General features: G+C 42.0%; 1 protein-coding gene across 1 annotated transcript in view; it reads left to right on the top strand.

Annotated features, from left to right (window-relative positions):
* The window catches only part of wtip (WT1 interacting protein), a 79,799-nt gene that overhangs the window by 18,793 nt on the left and 39,780 nt on the right, over positions 1 to 21,226 (top strand). Inside the window, exon 2 of the mRNA XM_034185957.1 lies at positions 11,325 to 11,426. Coding sequence (XP_034041848.1) covers positions 11,325 to 11,426 — 102 coding nt within the window. The remainder of the gene's footprint in view (positions 1 to 11,324; positions 11,427 to 21,226) is intronic.

Genomic DNA, 21,226 nt, shown 5'->3' with positions numbered 1-21,226 from the left:
TCTGAACCCCCAGGCAAGCCCGCTGGTCACTGTTCTTCGGGCGTTTTGACTTTCGGATCACCTACCGCCCCGGGACGAAGAACCAACGATCTGACGCCCTGTCCCTGGTGCACGAAGAGGAGGTCAAGACCGAGCTGTCAGACCCGACGGAAACCATCATCCCTGAGTCCACTGTCGTGGCCACCCTCACCTGGGACGTGGAGAAGACCGTCCGGGAGGCCCTGACACGGAGCCTGGACCCGTGGACTGGTCCGAAGGACAAATTGTACGTCCCACCAGAGGCCAGGGCTGCTGTCCTAGACTTCTGTCACGGTGGAGGAGTTTCTGCAGGGAACTGGGGGCCACCGTGAGTCTCTCATCCGGGTACCATGCTCAGACGAATGGACAGGCAGAGCGGGCGAACCAGGAATTGGAGCAGGCCCTCCGCTGCGTGACCTCCGCGCACCCGACGGCCTGGAGTAATCATCTGGCCTGGATAGCGTACGCTCATAATAGCCAAGTATCGTCTGCTACCGGCCTCTCCCCGTTTGAGGTTTGTTTGGGGTACCAGCCCCCATTGTTCCCGCTAGTGGAGGGAGAGGTCGGGGTGCCCTCGGTCCAGGCCCATCTGAGAAGGTGCCGTCGGGTGTGGCGTACCGCCCGCTCTGCCCTGCTCAATGCCCGGACGAGGGCCAAGAACCATGCAGACCGCCGGCGTGCCCCGGCCCCTATGTATCAGCCTGGGCAGGAGGTTTGGCTTTCCTCAAAAGACATTCCCCTGCAAGTGGAATCCCAGAAATTAAAGGACAGATACATTGGACCTTTCACCATACTCAAGATCCTCAGTCCAGCCGCAGTGAAGCTGAAGCTGCCAGCTTCGCTGCGCATCCACCCGGTTTTCCATGTGTCACGCATCAAACCTCACCATGTTTTACCCCTCTGTACCCCCTGACCGGCGCCGCCTCCTGCCCGGATCATCGACGGGGAGCTGGCTTGGACCGTGCGCCGGCTCCTGGACGTCTGTCGGAAGGGCTGGGGGTTCCAGTATTTGGTGGACTGGGAGGGGTATGGACCCGAAGAACGCTCCTTTGTGAAGAGGAGCTTCATCCTGGACCCGGCCCTCCTGGCCGACTTCTACCGGCGGCACCCGGACAAGCCTGGTCGGGCGCCAGGAGGCGCCCGTTGAAGGGGGGGTCCTGTTGTGTGGGCCGCTGAAGAGGAGGTACTGCTGGCCCACCACCTCCAGATGGCGCCCTGCTTGAAGTGCGGGCTTCAAGCATGAGAGGGCGTCATAGCAACCGGGAGTGACAGCTGTCACTCGTCATCAGCACCAGCTGTCACTCATCCACATCACCACCACCTTAAAGGCCGGACTGCAACTCCACCTCCCCGCCGAGAAATCAGCTACCTTGGAGGTAATTTCTCTGCTACACTTAACTCTGATTTAGAGTCTGAACTTCTTTGCAGCCATTTTCCTGTGGTGTGCCTTATCTGAGGGATTGGCGTTTGGTGTGATCAGCGACGGCTTCGCTTCACACCCCAACCACATAAGTGGTTAGACAGGAGCTGCACGAGTGTGTGACTGGAGGTGGAGGTGCTCCCTCCCAAAAGAACACAGACTGTGGAATTACTGAGTGTGCGTACTCACACTCACCTGTGCTGTTTCTGTTCTCTGCTAGCAGTGCCAGGTCTGACAGCTGGAGACGGTGACCACCTGGGGACTCAGGACTTGGCGGCTCCTGTGTTCTTCAGATCCGTTGGCGTTGAGGGCTGTGTGGGATCCGGCTCGGTTCTGGACGGGCGTCTCCTATCCTCAAGCCTGCCCACACATCACCCAACGTGTAATTGACTGTAGTTCCAAACTTGTTGTTGTCTGTATTCCGTTGTGCACAATTTACAACATTAAATTGTTACTGTTTGGCTTATCCATTGCCCGTTCTTTTTACGCCCCCTGTTGTGGGTCCGTGTTCCTACACTTTCACAACACATTGGTTCCAGACCGATAAAAATCTGTTTCTTTGACCAAGATTGTGAAGCTTTCTTATGTTGTTGTTTGGTTTGAATGTTGTGCTTTGGGAGCCACAAAAAAACAAAAAGTTTGCATTTGCTTGAACCTCCTCATATTTTAAATATGAATATTTTACAGTGTGCAGATTCTTTTTCAAAACTTGCATAAACGAGTTCTATTTTCTTTTTATGCTGTCTTGGACTTTGCCATGAATATTCCCATCTCATCATTCCATTTATTAGCACTGATACAATTCTTTTAAATTCAATGCTTTAAAGCTTTCCAGCAAGCATAAAAACAAGCCTATTTTAAACTATGCTTAGAAAAAAGATTGCATACAGCCTGTGATTAAAACAACATATTGCATTACCTTTACATCAGGCTTTAAAAAACACAGGAGTGTATATGCATAAAATTATGCGTTTTTATTTCTGTCCCTGCTGGACAGTATCGACACACAGGGCATCCATTTCAAAATGAGCAAATATTTGCACAAAAACAATAAAGTTTATCAGTTTGAACATTAAATATCTTGTCTTCGTGGTGTATTCAATTGAATATAGGTTGAAGAGGATTTGCAAATCATTGTATTCTGTTTTTATTTACATTTTACACAATGTTCCAACTTCATTGGAATTGAGATTGTAATTATCAACATCCATTGTTCGATGTTGTTATACATGTGCACAGAGGCTACTTGGCTATTACAATATAAATGTTTTTTCCATCTACATAATATCTCAAAGATCTGACCTATTCTATCAATGCCTTTATTTCATCTAGTATCCAAATAATGAATATTTATGAGTTCAGTGGTACAAATATTTCATGAGGTCAAAGCTGGAACATGCCATTCGATGAGGTGAAATGTATGGAACAAAATTGTGTGCCAAATGGAACCAAATTGCACGCTAACTGCAACGCAACACAAATGGGAGGAGTAATCCATGTCACGTGACATACAAAGCCCCAATCAAATGAGAAGGATCCACTCAGCCATTTATACAGTATAAAATTGACTATTTTATTATTTTATTTTCTGGCTTGCCATGTAGAAGCATTAGGGGTCCTCCAACGGTTCAGAATTATGCAGCTGGAGTCCTAACTACAACAAGAAAGTTTGATTACTCCGGTTTGGTATCCCTTCACTGGATTCCTGATTACATGAGGTCTGATTTTACAGTATTGCTGTTAAAATCCAAATATTTACATGGTTTAGCGCCCTCATACTTGGCTGATCTACTTGGACCTTATGTACCGCCCTGTTCTCTCTGTTCTCAGTATAGTGGAATGCTGTGTGTTCTGAAAGCAAAGAATAATTCAGCTAGTCACAGAACCTTTTCTTATCATGCACCTTTTTGTGGCACAGTTTACCCATTGAGAAAAGTCTGATTATGTGGGCTTGTTTAATTCCATGTTACAGATTCATGTTTTCATTATCATACAGTTGATGTGGACCTGTCTTAGTATTTTGTTTGTTAGTTCCCTGTTGTTTTGTGTTTGTTGTTCCCCGCCATGAAATAAGGGGGACCATTGGAATGGACTCCGTCCATCTGTGTGTCCGTCTGTCACATTTTGAGGGCTCTGGATTTCCCTCTTACCCTTGCATACATAGTACACTCCCATATTATATTGTACACAGACATAAATGTCACTTCCAGGCATACGTATGATCTTGGCCCAGATTTTCAAAGTCATTGAAGATAATGGTAGACAAAGACACCCACCGCCTGACCCCAGATTGTCATTTTATCTCTCCAAATATCACTTCTACAGCTTATACTTGTATTGAACATATCATTCTATAGAAACTCATGTTTTCAAATGCCCACAATTATCTGTTAACACCTGCATGTACACATCACATGTACATATCAGCATAATAGGCAGGGGACCTCAGCTGAGTATTGGCTTATTTTAACATGTTATGTTTTTTTATTTTAATTTTGTTGTTGCTGGAGTGGTCTGCTTGATGTTCACCTCATTGTGCCTGATCTGCTGATGTGGGCATTTCATGGTGTTGTTTTGCGTGTTTCATGTTGTTGTCGGCATTTCATGTTGTGTTTTGGCGATAATCATAAATTGCATATTTGCAATTGTTTTCGAGTTTGTTTTTTCAAGGCACAGAATGTGAGAGGGATGCAGTGTTCAAATGTTCAAATTCACCAGCCAGCTGTGGCCTTTTTGTTTGTGTTCCTCCACTTATTGACTTAATGTGTGCAGTAATTGTCAGAACATGGTCCACAGCAGATTGTTAGAGACCTTTCAGTGCTTAAATTATGGACAGTGGTGATCTAAGGGTTAGAGATTTTAATTACACATCCATATATAAATTTGACTCATTGCTGAAGGAACAAAAAAGCCAAAACTACAGTTTTGTCAAAATTCTAGTGCGTCAACCATGTGTGCACAGAACTGTATTTTGAGCACATGCCTGCACACCACTTGTATGTTCAGTTGTATAGGCAGGGCTTTTTTGGAGCTCATGATTCAGTTGATTCAGTTGATTGGGCTGCTCTCTCAGACATCCTGAGAATTTGTGGAATCCCCAAGAAGTTACAGGACATCATAGCCAGCACAGAAACACAGAAACTGTGTGCGCTACACCGATCAGCGGCAGAATCTCTGAATTTTCACAGTGAATACTGGCATTCCTCAGGGATGTTTTCTGGCTCTTGCACTTTTCAGTACTTGCATGGAATGGGTGCTTTGTAGGGATGTGGAAAGCACAGGTGCCTTTGTTGGTGAGAAAACGTTCACTGACCTTCACTTCACAGATGATGTCATGTTTGCTGAATCAATGAATACCCTTATTGCAACACTTGAGAAGCTGAGTGAGGAATTTGTGTTTGTCATTGATTAAGACAGATCCATGCTTTCAGTGACTGCCAAAAATTTATCTATGTGGGGAAATTGTTTATAAGTTTCCCAGTTTCACTTATTTTGACAGTGGCCTTCATGTATCTGGGTCCTCAGTCTTTCAGATTAAGAGACTTAGTTCAGTATTTACGGTCATCAGCCCCATGTCCGCCAGGTTGTCCGGGTTGGTGCTGCATACTATTTTGTGCGTTTCCACATCCAGATTTAGGAATGGGTACCAAAATAACCATCCTGTACCATACCACTTTGTTCAGCACCCTTGGGCTGGGTAGGGCTGGGTGATATGACTTAAAATTCATATCACAATATAAATTAAATCCCTTTACCTTAACGGTATATATCACGATATAAATGTAAGTGTAAAAGTTATAATGGAAGTGTTTGTGAATGGGTCATATAGTCCCTTTGCAAAGCTAAATTAATTAAAATAAACAAATAAAAACCAACAACAAAAAACATAAACCGATATAATTTATTTTGAGCACCTGATTCTCTGACTTGTTAGACATGTATTTTTGTGCATTGGAATAATCTCATTTCGCCATTCTCGCTTCTGTCCAGCAGGAGGCAGTGTTAGTTTGTTTGCTTTTGGTGGTGTTTTGTCCAGAAAGACCTCAGAGATGCCACCACGTGGGTTGATGATCGTGATTGGCTTATGTTGTGTGGTTCCACCAATGAAAAAGTGGAAGGCGTTTTTTTTTTTTTTCTCCGTTCCCCTGCCCTGAGACGGAGCTCTCAGCTCAGTTGAATGAGGAAACGTGAGACTACTGCAGCTTTCTGCAAATACGCGCACCAAATATGACCATAAAATTCACAAAAAAAACATTGCAGAAATTATTAATCATAATTCAGGTTATAGTAGGCCTATTAACATAATTTAAAAACTCGTATAAAGCTTGAAGTGTGCACTTTTAAAATGCATTGAAATAGACCGAGTCTGGTGAATTTGATGGGACAATTGCTTAATTCAGTCATGTGACTTTTACTTGACCAAATTCACTCAGGCATCTTCAGAGGGTTAAAATAACTTTTAATTTTACACTCTTACAAGAAGAAGTTTTAGTCTACCGAGGTGGAGATGGAGCCTGTGACTGAAGCACTGACTGCAGCCTTTTTGTTATGTGTCGGACGCGGGCGGAGAACCGACCAGCGTTTGAAGGACCAAGCATGAAATAAGCAGAGCACGGTTCGAAAGGATAACAGAATTTAATAACATAACAGTGAGTGCTAAATAATAACAAATGAGTGCGCGGTCTGGCGAGGTGGAATAACGGTGCGCTCCCAGCAGCACAAACGGTTCGGAGCCAGAACAGTTCGGACCCAAGGACCCCGCCGACACCCCCCAGGTGGCCGCGACCAACCGAGTCTGTGAAAGAAGAAACCATCATGTGAGTCCACCACTCCACACACAGAGAGACCACTTAAAGGTGTACATAAACAGCAAACACTTCCTGGCTTAATCACCAATCAGCTTCCCACCCTGCAGGCATGGAACACCCAGTTCAATTCTCCACTGCAGTGGAAGCTGATTAAACGACTAACATAACAGCTCAATATAATAAGGTGTGAGGGACACCACATCTACTGACTGTACTCATGTTAGTCACAAAACCTAAAGTACCTCAGGAAGTGTGCTGACGAGCGTGAGACCTCACCCCCTCCTCTTTCACAGACCATGGCATCAAACCTGGTACGGTCTCTGCATCCATGATGATGAGATGGCTCTCTAGACGACGATCTCACCCGTCTGGTCACAAGGTCGAGTCTCTGACAAATACACACTGTGTACTCCAGACTTAAATGCAACCATGCCCCAATCCATAAAGATGCACCACAGCTGTGAGTCCTGACGAGCTGCACATGACAAGCTTCAGGTGATCAGGGTGAGGTCCTGATAACTCAGCCACACAGCCACTCAGTCCTGAACGCATGCCACCTGGAAGGAAAAACAAAAGACAGAAAACAGAAGACAAACAAAAGCCAGCCAGGCACGCCAGGCACCCCAGCCACAACACTTTTCCAGTCATTCAGAGTCACTGAGGAAGATACAATGACGTCATCAAGAAGCTTAACCGCGATTGATCGGTGGAGTCTGTTGGCCAAATTTATACTGTGAACCGAATATATCTTTTATACCGCCCACCCCTAGGACTGGGGTCCCAAAATTATTGACCATTTTCAAAAGAGAGGCACTAACCCGCTGCTGTCCATTGATTGGCTCAACAGTTAAAGCGAAAACCACGGCCTTGCAAACAGTTCAGGCTGTTTCAAATATCAAAATCATTCTCACACTGAGTAAATATAAAGTCTTAAACTTACCCGTTACGTTGTTTCTGTCGTATCTCCATAAAATGTCCTTATTTTGGAAAATGACGTCTGAAAATACTTTAGATCCTTTTTGTGGCTGTAGAAACGGAGTGTTTTTAAAGTTGTCAGTCTGTGTTTGTCTGCTCCGAGTATTTCTCAGGCTGAGCCAAAGGATGGTGATGCTTTGTTCCACAAAAAGGAATTTAACTTAAAGTATTTTAAAAGCTGAAAGAGTCTTATAGTGCCTCATTCATCCACACCAGTGTTTATCACAGCCTTGCGTCAACTCTTCAGCATTCTGCACATGATGAAAAAAAAATCCCATGATCCACCAAGACAAAATTGAATTAAATAAAAAAATGAAATTACTCTGTTTAGCCTCCGTGGGACAGGGCGAGTCTGCACGACAGTGTTTGCCATGCATATCGACATCTGCATGTTCCGCCTACCAAACAAAAGGGTCGTGCTGGTAGCGGAATCACAAGCCAAGCCAGACTTAACCGTTGTGACCCCTAAAATACCATGCCTTACCGACCTGGACTGTTTGGTGGAAACAAGGTTTTAGTTCTGATTTGAATGGTAGCTATTGACATAAGGTAACAATGTGATGTTTTTGGTTGTAGGTCCCTTTGAAGGATCTTTGGGTACTGTTGGAATGACTCTGTGCAAAATGCATGGTTAATTAGAGACACCCAAATGAGTTGTATCACTCGCATTGTGAGGGATGTCAGCAACGACATTTTGGCCATGTGGTACATTTCTCTGTGCTATGTTGAGGACTCAAGCGGCTGGAGAAGGCCAAGGAGATGCCCATGTTTCAACTGACCACCACAGATTACTTATGATCCATGAGGGGTATTGAGCAATAATATGTTCAAAGATGATGACAGTAAAAATTATTTACCCACAAAAAATGGCTGCAGCACCCATGACTAGTATTAATAGAGTCTTTTTCAAAACAGTTCATTCTCTGACTAATATGTGGTCACTGCAATTATGTATTTATTTCATCTTTTGCATCTGGCATTCTAACCAACAGGTATTTCTGCTTTTAAATAAATAAAATTACGTGTTTTGAGTTTGGCTAAAATGGTTGACTGGCTTGTTGCACATTGATGTTGGTATATGCTCCACTTTAATGATATAGGACTTGTGTTTCACTTTAGCAGTGCTTACATGAATAATATAATGCATTTGCTATTTTCTTGACAGTAATGTATGTACTTGCCATAACAAATTGAACATTTATTGCAGATTGTATTTTTTTAGGGAAGAAAATGAATGCTATCACAATGGGCTGATTTTATCCCAGGTGTTCATAGGAAGCTGAAATTTTTATATCTTTTGTTGAACTGGGATGATATTGCTGTTGTCAGTAACTGATACGCCTGTTTGAGGGACAACCCATACACAGCTCATTATATTTAATCACCACTGAGTCTGAGTTACTGCCGGCTTTTTGGGTCTTTACGTCTACTTTTCTCTGCTGGGTTGCACGAATGATTATCGCAGTCTTCAGTTAGAAATCACAGTGTAAAGCTGCAGTCATCATTTCTTTGCTTCCACTTCTACGAGATTTCACGTTTTCTATTTGTGGACAATGAACAGGAATACAATTGCAAGTTCAGCTTGTGCACTGAAAATGTCAGTGTTTGACTTTGATCCTGATGAATAATAGACATCAGAAGCACAGCAGAGCTTTGCAGCACTATTTACTTGTCTGTCATCTGTTTCTACTACAATGTCACATCAGTCAATGTGAAGTTGAATTTTTGCCATGTGATACTTAAAATTTACAAAGCAAGAGATTGTATGTCTTGGGAAATAAGCAAGATTATATTTTTACAACTGCCATGTTTACTAATAACAAACCAACTCTTTTATACTACAATTAAAATGTACCCAAAGGGATGACCAAAATAACATTCAAGGTCAGTTTAGGGTGGTTCAGCATACCAGTGACTTTGGATTATCAGTCAGCCACTGTAATGAGGAAAAGTCCAAGACCTTTGCTATTTTCCAAGTAGTGGTCTATGGAATGTATTTTATTCTATATTATAATAGCCAGGTGACCTCTGTGTGCATGTATGGATGCGTGGTTATGACTTTGATCACAGAGAATATTAGCTAACAACACTGAACAATGACCGTTGTGCTGCAGTGCACCATGGGATTTTGGGGTTTTGCCCTTTTAAATGTTGTTGTTGTGGTTCATGTTAGTTTAACAGTGTTGTTAGTATTATTGATTTATTGTGTTTTTGTAGTTCAGTTGGTTTAATCAGTTTAGTTGCATCATGTTGCTGCTACCATGAGTGGGAAGTGTAGTGCGTCTGATGTCTTCCGTCACTGTCTCTGTATGTGGGTGTGTAAAAATAAACACTTGCTTGGGGCAGGATGCAGAAAAGACAAAAAACTCTGGTTTGGTTTTCATTCTTCCACACTGCTTGCCATAATATATTAAAAGTGAAGTGGTATCTGTATGTGTGCATGTGTGCGTGTTGTATAACTTTGATCACTGACAAAGTGGGGAGACCTGACATTTGCCATTTGGTATGTTTATGTATTTTGGCTCAAGGATGAATGCCGCCAAAACAATGTGGATAGAACTAATGTTTTTAGAGAAATTATGGATATTAGTTAACAACACTGAACAGTGGACGTTAATAATTACATTTTGGACTCACATGCCGTTCCAGCAGGGGGCAGTAAATAATTTATATATTAAAAGTAAAGTGGAGTCTGTTACGTGTATGCGTGCTTGTGTGATTTTATTTAGTAAGTTCAATGTAAGTACATAATATAATTTTAAAATTACATGGATGACACAAGATTGTGAAAACACATGTCCATTGTGGTCCATTTAAAAATCAAATTATAAAATAGAAGTTATAATCAAATAAAATAATAATAATAGTGTGTATATGATAACAAGAACCTAAACAATTTATAAATACATTAAGACAGTAAATTAACAGTAAAAAATTATGCAATTAACAGAAAAAAAGGGTTGTGGTCTGACATTCTCAAAACATTCTGTACTCACATGCCATTCCAACTCATTATATAAACTTAATTTATTACCGCCCATGAAAAATGTCAGCTACCTATGTTATAAACACTACCCAATCAAGAGCCCGCGAATCCCCACAGGCAATGTTTTAGTGTATAAATAAGTGTCTAAATATAAATGCAAGTGCAAATGTCATTGCACTTGCATTGGTGAGACTTGGGATTAGATGATCTGTTTCAGTTCTTTCAAGAATTATTATTTGAGTTTCCATGCTTACCATTTCTTTTCTAAGGCAGTGTTGGGCAGTATTGTGCCATGCACTGTCTTGGCCCTTTATACCCATCTCCGCTCTAAGGTGTATGCTTGCCCTTGCCTTTTCATTTTAAGGGGCATTTTCACCCTCTTTATTGCAGCACAGTGGAGTGGTTAATACTCTTGCTTGCCTCCCAGCAATAAGGTCCAGGGTTCAGTTCTGCAGTGCCAATTCTCGTTGTACAATTGGAGTTGCATCAAGAAAGGCATCTAGCATAATCCAAAGTGCATTTGGTGTTTGACAGCTTGGTTTCACATGTGACAGAGTGACAATTAATTTGAACAAGTTTTATCCCCCGATATGAAATACGGAGGATACAGAGATCATGTATTTATATTTGCAAACTGTTTTTCTTTTTTACATTCTGTTTTGATACTCTGTGTGCTTCCTACCCTGTGTGCTGCTATACAACGCTGCTGGAACCTCCATTTCCCTGAGGGAGTTTTCCCAAGGGATCAGTAAAGTTCTGTTTAATCTAATGTAATCAGCATGTCTGTCTGTCCATTCGTCTGTCTTCGCTTGTTAGCGCAATATTTCAAAAACCAGTTAGCCAATTTCATTCATATTTAGCATAAGGGTGTACTTGGGTGATCCACCAACACTATGTCTTAGTGATTTGTGGGGACCGGGGATATGTCATCTCCTGATAATTCTTGTTAGATGTTGTGAAGAAGACAGCATCTTAAATGACTAATAGGAGCCCCTATATGATGTAAAATGCTGTTATTCTACTGATGTATGCATTGTAGTTTACTCATCGTCATAGTGAAGCATCAGCTTCATGAGAGGATGTGACTGTACTAACCTTAACCGTGTGTCTCTAACAGGTATCTGTGTCAAATGTGGGAAGGGTGTGTATGGAGCGAGTCAAGCTTGCCAGGCCATGGGGAACCTGTACCACACAAATTGCTTCACTTGTTGCTCCTGCGGTAAGTAAAATTACTCATTCACCATCTAGTCTGCAGGCCAACTGTGTACCGTAGTCTCGTTTGAGGGTGAGCAGTAAAAGGGGTTAAATGAAAGAGCATAATTCTACTTCCAGGGACAGCCCTCATCTGTCTCCATCAGCAACATGGCACTTTCTTTGAGTTTTTGAGCAAATTACACAGCAAACAAAGTGAAAATGCAAAGAAAAGGTGAAGATGCGGCGGAAAGCGGACGTGTGTTGCAGTTTGTTTATTTCCTGGAGCTCAAACATGTCAAGGCGGTTGTGCAGGCGAGAGACCGCAGCTACTCTGGCTAGGTGTGTAGGCTAAAACTTACCGACATGACCTCTCCCATTTGCCTCATCTTCCCTTCTCCACTGGCAACTGAAAAAACCTGCAATTTTTGCAACTGCTTCAGTGATTGCAGCTGAAAACAAAACACTACACCATTTTTCCGTTAGAAAAAAAACGGTCAAATCTCGTGATATCACGCAGGAGTACAAACAAGACTGCGGTTCCCTATGGCATACTCTCACCCACTTAGAGTCTAGCTGTTACCATAGTGATGGGTGCAGAGGTGAATCTGTGTTTTAATGTGTTTTTAAACAGCAAAGAAGTCATTTGAATGAGTGGCAAAACAACAAGAAGAAGTCTGTTTGCAGCAAGCTTCTGGATATCTCGGAGCCGTAACCACTCCAAACCGTGTGTTATTTAAAATCTAAGGACTCCATCAAGCAATTTGTAAAATGTTCCAGATAAGAATTGATCAAACTTTGGTGCTAGACAAGGCAGTGTGTGGCACTAAAGTTTGATAAATTCTTTTCTGGAGTCTTGGTGTTCTTCCATACATTACCTTTTGTAACTCCTCAGGAATGTTGGCTTACTACTTTTCCTTTTTTAGCAGAAGTCCCACACATGCCCTGAGATCCATTGTTGCTGGTTCTTATTCCCAGATATATAGTGTAAAGTGGAAGAGAGTGTATGACTCCCCCTGGATGGGACGAAAACCCATCACAGGCTGCTTACCCAAACAAGGCTGATCTACTTGCTTTTTTCCAGCATTTCGAATAAATTCCAAAGAATTAATAAAAAGGGATTTCTAGAGGGCAGAGCAGGCCGTTTGACCACCAATATGAAGACCTGTATTCAGTTCCCAGTCATGCTACCTGTCTGTGTCCTTGGACAAGACACTTCACCTGCAGTGTCTCTGTCCACCCAGCAGCTGTTGGGTACCAGTGTAGGCTGGTAAAGTAACGTGCAGTTAACTGGTCTCCTGTTCAGGTGGAATCAGACTGTCACACGATTCAAGGATAAGTACTGATCTGATGGGCCTCAGAGCCTGCATGCTTACTTTTTGCTTCTTCTTCTTCTTCTACTTCTAGATGATCACTGAATAGTACTCTACCTCTCTGTCATTGTTTATTGTCTTCTTCTGGGAGTACATCCCGCTGTATGCTGTATTGTTACTGTTGTTTCTCTTCACCTTTTATGACTTCATCGCACTTTGCTCCTCAGTTAGGTTCTGCTGTTTTTTGGATCCTGAAGAGAAGGATCTTCTTTGGTTCTTTTTGCTTTCATCAAAATGCTTTGTAGGATCCACGTTAAAGTCTGGTGGTTCTTGGTCATAAGATTGGTCCTGTGGTTTGTTTGACTATTTCTCAGCAATACATCTGCAGAATGATGTCTGTGGCATTTTGTGGAGAGGAAGAGTTGATGAGGGGGCCAAGGAAGAGTTGATTAGAGTTTGAGGTACATCCTTTTGTTGATTTTAACCAGACTTGTATGTCAGTGAAGGTTGCCTCCAAAATTACCCTTAAAGAATTCATTTTAAAGGTCACGTTCAAGGAATTTGACCAAATGTGGCACACAGTTAGGTGAGGTTCCAGAATAGCTCTGGCCACGTTGAGTAATTTGTGAAAAGGTCAAGGTCATTGGGGATAAATGTCAGATTACCGTTGCCCTTACTGTCCTCATAGCCATTGATTCTAGTACTTAGCTGCTAAAATTTGAATTAACTGCCAGCTAAATTATCATGCTAGTCTTGCTAAATGTTACATCATAATCGTGTAGCAGTGAATTTCTGTAGAAAGATGTAATGCATGTTTTCCCAACATGGCGACACTGAAGATGCTGGATTGTGTTGTCACAGAGTATGACGTGAAATGTGTTGAAAATTGATTTAATTTAAATGCGACTCACCTTTCAGACTGTAGCAGGCAGCCAGTAAGGATTCAAAAGTGAGATGTGACAGCTTTCTCCTTTCTTTGTGATGCTTAAAATGCATAACATGTGTGTCTCAGTGTGTCTCTGCCTTAAAACCATCTCAGGTTTTACTTTGGTGATGCACATAAAGCTTATGAAGAACTGCAGGGAAGCTAAGGCTGTTGCTTCAGTTTGCATGCCGAATTCTGAATGTATTCGTATTTTTGTGCGTTATTTTAAAACATTCAACATGTTTTTTTAAGCATCAGCCGCGGCAGTCTCTGCAGAATGAGATTTGTATCATTAGCATGCTGTCAGAGGTGATGCTGGATCAAAACATCTGGTGCTGAAGACATTCTTCAGGCTGAAACGTTCAGGAGAATAAATGGGCATTTCAGCAGGAGCAGATGCATAAAGACAAAAAAAAAAAAAGGCTAAAAATATGGTGATTATTTGTTGTTTAAGGCCATAATTAAATCTGTTCTTAAGCTTACTGTGTACATTGTATTGTGTACATCTGTGTGTGCGTGGTGCGTTTTGGACTGCACTGACACCCGATTCTGACTCTCCTCTCCAGTTTCCAGGGGAAACAAGAGGAAGATGTGAGGAAAGAGCTTTTTAGGCAGACTGCTTCCATTCTTACGTGCACTATGCATGGATACTGATCTTCCATCGCTCCCCCTCTGGCTCTGGAAGAGCCGCCTATAATTTACATGTAACCGTATCCGCATACTTTTGGATTTATTGTGCGTGTGAAGAATGAGGGGCCAGACGCTGAGTGTCTAGTTGCTGTAGTTGGTTACTGTGAAAAATAACCTCTGACCTGTTTGAGGTGTAGGTGCTGCTTTAATATTCCTGGTAACATTTTGGGGTTTATTCACGAGCTGTCAGGAAGCTTCACTCAGCACTGAAACAAAGCAAAGCCACTGGTTGGTCAGGTAATCAGATAGCATCACTCTGTGCTTTGATGTCTTTCATACAGAACAATCTATAAGATTGAGAATATTCCTAGGCTTTTGCAAAGCCTAGGCATGTACCTGTTAAATGCTCGGAGTGAATATATAAATTAATGAATAGACAAGTCAATCCTCTGCCAGTTTAACATAACAACTCATAAACAAAAAAAATGTTGCTGTCTTCTACAACCCCTGGCAAAAATTATGGAATCACCGGCCTCAGAGGATGTTCATTCAGTTGCTTAATTTTGTAGAAAAAAAGCAGATCACAGACATGACACAAAACTAAAGTCATTTCAAATGGCAACTTTCTGGCTTTAAGAAACACTGTAAGAAATCAAGAAAAAAAGATTGTGGCAGTCAGTAACGGTTACTTTTTTAGACCAAGCAAAGGAAAAAAATATGGAATCACTCAATTCTGAGGAAAAAATTATGGAATCACCCTGTAAATTTTCATCCCCCAAATTAACACCTGCATCAAATCAGATCTGCTCATTGACATTGACCCTATGCCATGACATTGACCCTATGTGTCTTTTTGCAAGGAATGTTTTTGCAGTTTTTGCTCTATGGCAAGATGCATTATCATCTTGAAAAATGATTTCATCATCCCCAAACATCCTTTCAATTGTCCAAAATATCAACATAAACTTGTGCATTTATTGATGATGTAATGACAGCCATCTCCTCAGTGCCTTTACCTGACATGCAGCCCCATATCATCAATGACTGTGGAAATTTACATGTTCTCTTCAGGCAGTCATCTTTATAAATCTCATTGGAAAGGTACCAAACAAAAGTTCCAGCATCATCACCTTGCCCAATGCAGATTCGAGATTCATCACTGAATATGACTTTCATCCAGTCATCCACAGTCCACAATTGCTTTTCCTTAGCCCATTGTAACATTGTTTTTTTCTGTTTAGGTGTTAATGATGCCTTTCGTTTAGCTTTTCTGTATGTAAATCCCATTTCCTTTAGGCGGTTTCTTACAGTTCGGTCACAGACGTTGACTCCAGTTTCCTCCCATTCGTTCCTTATTTGTTTTGTTGTACATTTTTCGATTTTTGAGACATATTGCTTTAAGCTTTCTGTCTTGACGCTTTGTCTTCCTTGGTCTACCAGTATGTTTGCCTTTAACAACCTTCCCATGTTGTTTGTATTTGGTCCAGAGTTTAGACACAGCTGACTGTGAACAACCAACATCTTTTGCAACATTGCGTGATGATTTACTGTCTTTTAAGAGTTTGATAATCCTCTCCTTTGTTTCAATTGACATCTCTCGTGTTGGAGCCATGATTCATGTCAGTCCACTTGGTGCAACAGCTCTCCAAGATGTGTTCACTCCTTTTTAGATGCAGACTAACGAGCAGATCTGATATGATGCAGGTGTTAGTTTTGGGGATGAAAATTTATAGGGTGATTCCATAATTTTTTCCTCAGAATTGAGTGATTCCATATTTTTTTCCTCTGCTTGGTCTAAAAAAGTAACCGGTACTGACTGCCACAATCTTTTTTTCTTGATTTCTTATAGTGTTTCTTAAAGCCAGAAAGTTGCCATTTGAAATGACTTTAGTTTTGTGTCATTCAAAGATTCAAAGAAATTTTATTGTCATATGCACAGTACAGAAGAACATCCTCCTTGCACAATGAAATGTGGCTACTGCATTTAACCCATCCTATTTGCCAGTAGGAGCAGAAGTCGCCATTAGGCGCCCGGGGACCAGCTCCAGATGTACATCCCTGCCTTGGTCAACAGCAGGGCTGAGCAAACCAACACCGGCCCATAACAAACAACACACACACAACACACAACACATAGGCCGGCCCGGTACATAAAACATATATATGAAAGCAAAACACGAGGGAAAAGGAGAAGAAAAAAAACCCTCATAGCCGCTGCATTACACAGCGGCAATGAGGAAAAAAAATCCCCATCAGCATAGAAAAACAATAATCACAGAGACAAAACAAGGACACAGGACGACAACTGAGATTTGAAAGGACCAGTTTATCAGAACACTCCGGAGGCAGCCTGTTCGGCGCCGTCAACGGCCTTGTCCGACAGTCCTGGAGGGGGGAGGGAACAGCCCTGCGCAGTCTGAGAAGTCCTGGACAGTTCTAACACAGTTCACGTCAGAGCTGGAGAAGCTGAGGGGAGGGGGGAAGACCAGGGAGCGAGGCTTAAGTGTTGATCTTCTGAGGAGGTTTTTATCACAGCGACCTTGAAGTGCAGCTGTATTTGGGGAAGCCAAATGAATAGCCAGATTAACAGACGCCTGAAAGATTCCACAGTTCTGAGAACAGAGTGGCTCTCAATGCATCTGAATGTAGAATGTGGTCTTCACAGACGGTCATAGCGGGTTTCCAGGGCTGCGATCTTGCTCGAGATGTCTTCCAACGCGCGGTTAACCCCCGCCGACTGCGCAGCCACTGCCTTCCCAATCGAATCAATCATATAGGGCAGCCTGGAAGGACCAGTCAAAGCTGCCTCCACTTTCTTGATTTTCCGGTAAACCAGCAGAGTGCCCACACCACACATCAGAAAGCCGGTCACCACCAAGCCGAATATGTACACATCTTCGACGTCCTCCACAGAAAGCATGTAAAGGCACATGACCTGCCATCTCCTCCACGAGTCCATCACGTAACCCATCACATGCGTCCCAGCAGGACAGGTCGGGTCCTCCGCTCCCGAATGTCTTGTAGAAAAAATAGTGTCAGTTGCGTTCAGAGACCACTTTAACAGATCCATTTTTGTCGTTGCCAGAAGAGCAAAGCTGCAGCCTCACAGACAACACGCCACAGAAGCAGGAAAGATCAGGAGGGAGGGAGAGGAGAAAAGTGCGTCCGTCTCGGTCGAGTGCAAGCTGGCAAAAAAAAAAAAAAAATGTCTGTGATCTGCTTTTTTTCTACAAAATTAAACAACTGAATGAACATCCTCCGAGGCCGGTGATTCCATAATTTTTGCCAGGGGTTGTACATCTGCAAATTAAGCACATCTGGTGAATGTTGATGCAAAAGAGCAACTGAAAAAGCAACATTGTGTTGCCATTGTAAATGTACCATAGAGACATTTCTGCCACCTGCTGGATGGGTAGGGGATGCTGGATGGATTAGCTGTGTGTATCAGACAGTTTCTGCTCAAAAATGTACTAAGACAGAGAAGTAAACCATTATTTTGTGATTGTTTCACTGTGAACACAAATCTGCACAACCCCACAGGAAGGATTTTGCTGCTGAATCAAACGTGTTCCTTCTCTCTGTGTCTCTCAATAAGGACTGCCCAGGGAGGGGGGGGATGTGGTCCATGGTTGGTCCCCATTCCCTTTGTTTAGACCTACCACGGCAATTGACAGATTATCTGCAAATGATTAAATTAATATTAAGAGCTATGGAGCTTATAGAGTCATGAAGTCACTGGACAGAGGTGTCTGGCAATGCTGATTTCTTTGTAGGAGAACCAAGGTCCAAATCTTTAGGGTCCTAGTGCTTCCTGTCTTACTGTATGGTTGTGAGTCTTGGACAGTCACCAGGGACCTGTGGTGTCAACAAAATGTCTGTTACTTGGTCTCTTGTGCAGATCCTTGGGTAGCTGGAATGGCTGTGTTCAAAGAACTGGTTTCTTAGGGAGACTCAGATGAGGAGTAACAGTTGCACTGAGGAAGGTTCAGAAATGACATTTTGGATATATGGCACATTTCCCCAGGAATGATGCAGGTCATCAGTGAAAGACGAGGGGACAGCCACATTTCAACTGACTGCAGCAGATAGATGGTTATTTTCAAGAGGTGAAGTTGGACCAGGTGTCTCCATAGGGGCATGCCATCCAGGTCCCAGGGTGGTTCCATGGTGTTGGTGGATGGGGCTACTAGCAACACCAGTGCATGCTCCCAGACTCGAGACTTGAAATGATTAAGATTAAACAATTGTGCGTTTCTTATTTAGAAATTTTATTTCAGCATTAGAATTTTAATTTTCTATAAAACATAAATGGGACTGTATTGTGTGTAATTCACACGACATCAACATTAGGGCTGAAACTAATGTTTATGTTTATTCTGTTGCTTATTTTCTTGATTCATCGATTAGTTCTTTGACCCAGAAAATGGTCAGAAATGTCAATCATTGTTTCTCAAAGCTCAAGATGACATTCAGAAATCCACAAATATCTAGTCTTCTACACAACACAAAGATATTCAGTTTACTGTCAGTAAGTAAGTCAGAAAGTAGTAATGAAACCAGAAGATAAAAACTCAAAACAATTAACTGACTGTGAAAATAGTTGTGGATTAATTTAGTTCTCAATCAGTAAGCTCTTTCAGCTCCTCCATTTTTCTCTAATTTGTCACCACAGCAGATCTGATATGGATCTGAATGTTGATGTGTCACACGTTTTACACCGGATGCCCTCCCTGACGCTTCAGCCACATTACTCCATTAATCAGTTAATCATTGCACTTCTAATCAACATTTGCTATTTCTCCTGTGGCCTTCCAGCTATTACTTAATGACCCTTCAAATGAAAGAATTTGGGTGCATCTACCCTTGATATACAGTATGTGTGGTTTTGAAGTTACTTGTATGTAAGTGAACTTGTTTGTCAGTTTCTTTCATTTGCAAACCCTCGGTCTGTTGGTCACCAGTGCCACTGATGACTGTATTTACTCGGAGGTGTAAAAAATACTGAATCATGATGATGATACTTGTGGATATGGCGGTTGCTGAGAGAGCAGTTGTTGGTTTCATTGGAGGAATCATGTCTACAATAAAGGAACATGTCAATATCTGCTCTCAGCCTCAGCTGACGGCTTCATCTCTCCTCTCGAGGTGGTTTATTGGCAGCGTAAACTCTGTCATGTATCGTTTGACCTCGTGAATGTTTTCTTTCTAGTTTGTTTTGAAGGCCTCTGAGAAGTTTAGTTTGAAAGTGCCTGTGCTTGTCACAACACAGTCCAGTGATTTATCACAAGCTATGTTGTTGTGCCTCTTTTATTCTTTTATCCTTCCCTCCACTTTTTGGCTAAATTCTACCCTTTAGTAGGTGCAACTCTGGACACCACAGCTCCAGATTAAGTTTAGTTTTTCTGAGACATTGCTTGCTGGTAGCCTTTGGCTTTGTTTAACCATGCATAATTGAACCCTCCGCTTGGCTTACTGCCAGGGTTGTGCCCTCCCTTTTTTTTTTTTCCTCATGAAATGGCCAAGAATGCAAACAACCCCCTCTACATCAGTTGGCCTTCTGTGCAGGACCTCAGTGAGGCAGTCAAAAAGTATTCCAGAACCACTTAGTGGAGGAGGCAGATGTGGCATCTGCTCACATTAAACAGTACACAGAATAGTAATATTGGACTGCACCAATAAAGAGCATGCATTTATCCAAAGATTTACATTGATTCTGTTTTGTACAGAATTGCTGTAATATGATGATTTTCTTGAAGAGCTGTGAAATTTCAGCTCCATTTGCCAGAAGGCACATGGGAAACTCTGGCCTTATTTGGTCTGATTTCTTGTATTAAAATCCTTCTCTGCTCCAACATGAAACTGATACAGTGGTGGTTCATGTGTACTCACCACTCTGCTGCTTAGTCTACTGTTTAAGTAGCAGAGCGCCAGGTGACAGCACACTGACAGATGACAATCTGAGTGATTTATTTCATGCTATGCCACCATGTATAAATACAGTCTCTTACTTTATGACCGTAATCTCTTACTTTATGCTCAGATTACATGCCTTGTAAATTACATAGTGGTGGTAGACACACCCCAAACGCACTTACACTATGACCTTTACATCATGCACTGTAGACCATAAAGTCTTTCTTTCAGCTTCTCTGGCTTTTAGTCGGGGTCGTCACACGAGATTAATGTTCCATGCTCTCTGACTAAAAACCAGCAGCCCCTTAAGGTGCCGCTTAACAGTGGTGAACACAGCTAACTGAAAAGATATCTTTGATAACTGGTAATATACCAACAGAAAAGTTAACTGTGATAACGCTAAAACATTAAAACATTTAGCTGAAGCTACCATTCAGCATTATAACATGAATTTAGCCTTTACTTTTATATTTATTTATTTTTTCCCCTTCGACACACTGGCGTCCTGTCCAGGGTTTACCCCGCCTCATGCCCTGTGAGTACTGGGAAAGGTTGTGCAGCATAATTGTAAAGCGCTTTGAGATTCAGATGGAAAAGCGCTATATAAATGCAGTCCATTTAATCACTGCATTATTTATTTATAATGCAAAAACAGCATTAGTGAGCAGAAGCTAACAGGCTTATTAATGTTATTGTACAAGGTGCAACAAACTCAAGAATAATCAGCTTCTTGTCGCCACTGATCAGATGAAAATGCCAAAAAGAAGCTCAACCTGTGCACATTTACCTTACTAAATGTAAATAAGGTTTTATTTGCTTATACATTTTGAAAAGACTATAGCTAACCTTACCTTAGCCTGGCCATCCTCCTCATTGTACCCCGGCTGTCCCAGAAAGTGCAAAAAAGTGAATTATTTAGTAGTATGAAGGTTACTTTCTCCTTTTAAAAACATTTATTTTAGATATTTAAGAAAGAAAGAACAACAAACACTGAACAATATAAAACAACACAAGGCACATGCAATAAAAAGGTTATTTCCTCTTTAT

This window comes from Thalassophryne amazonica, chromosome 2 (genome assembly GCF_902500255.1).
Source record: "Thalassophryne amazonica chromosome 2, fThaAma1.1, whole genome shotgun sequence".
Classification (NCBI taxonomy): domain Eukaryota; kingdom Metazoa; phylum Chordata; class Actinopteri; order Batrachoidiformes; family Batrachoididae; genus Thalassophryne; species Thalassophryne amazonica.
The sequence above is the reverse complement of the archived record's forward strand: the minus strand, read 5'-3'. Positions and strand labels throughout refer to the sequence as shown.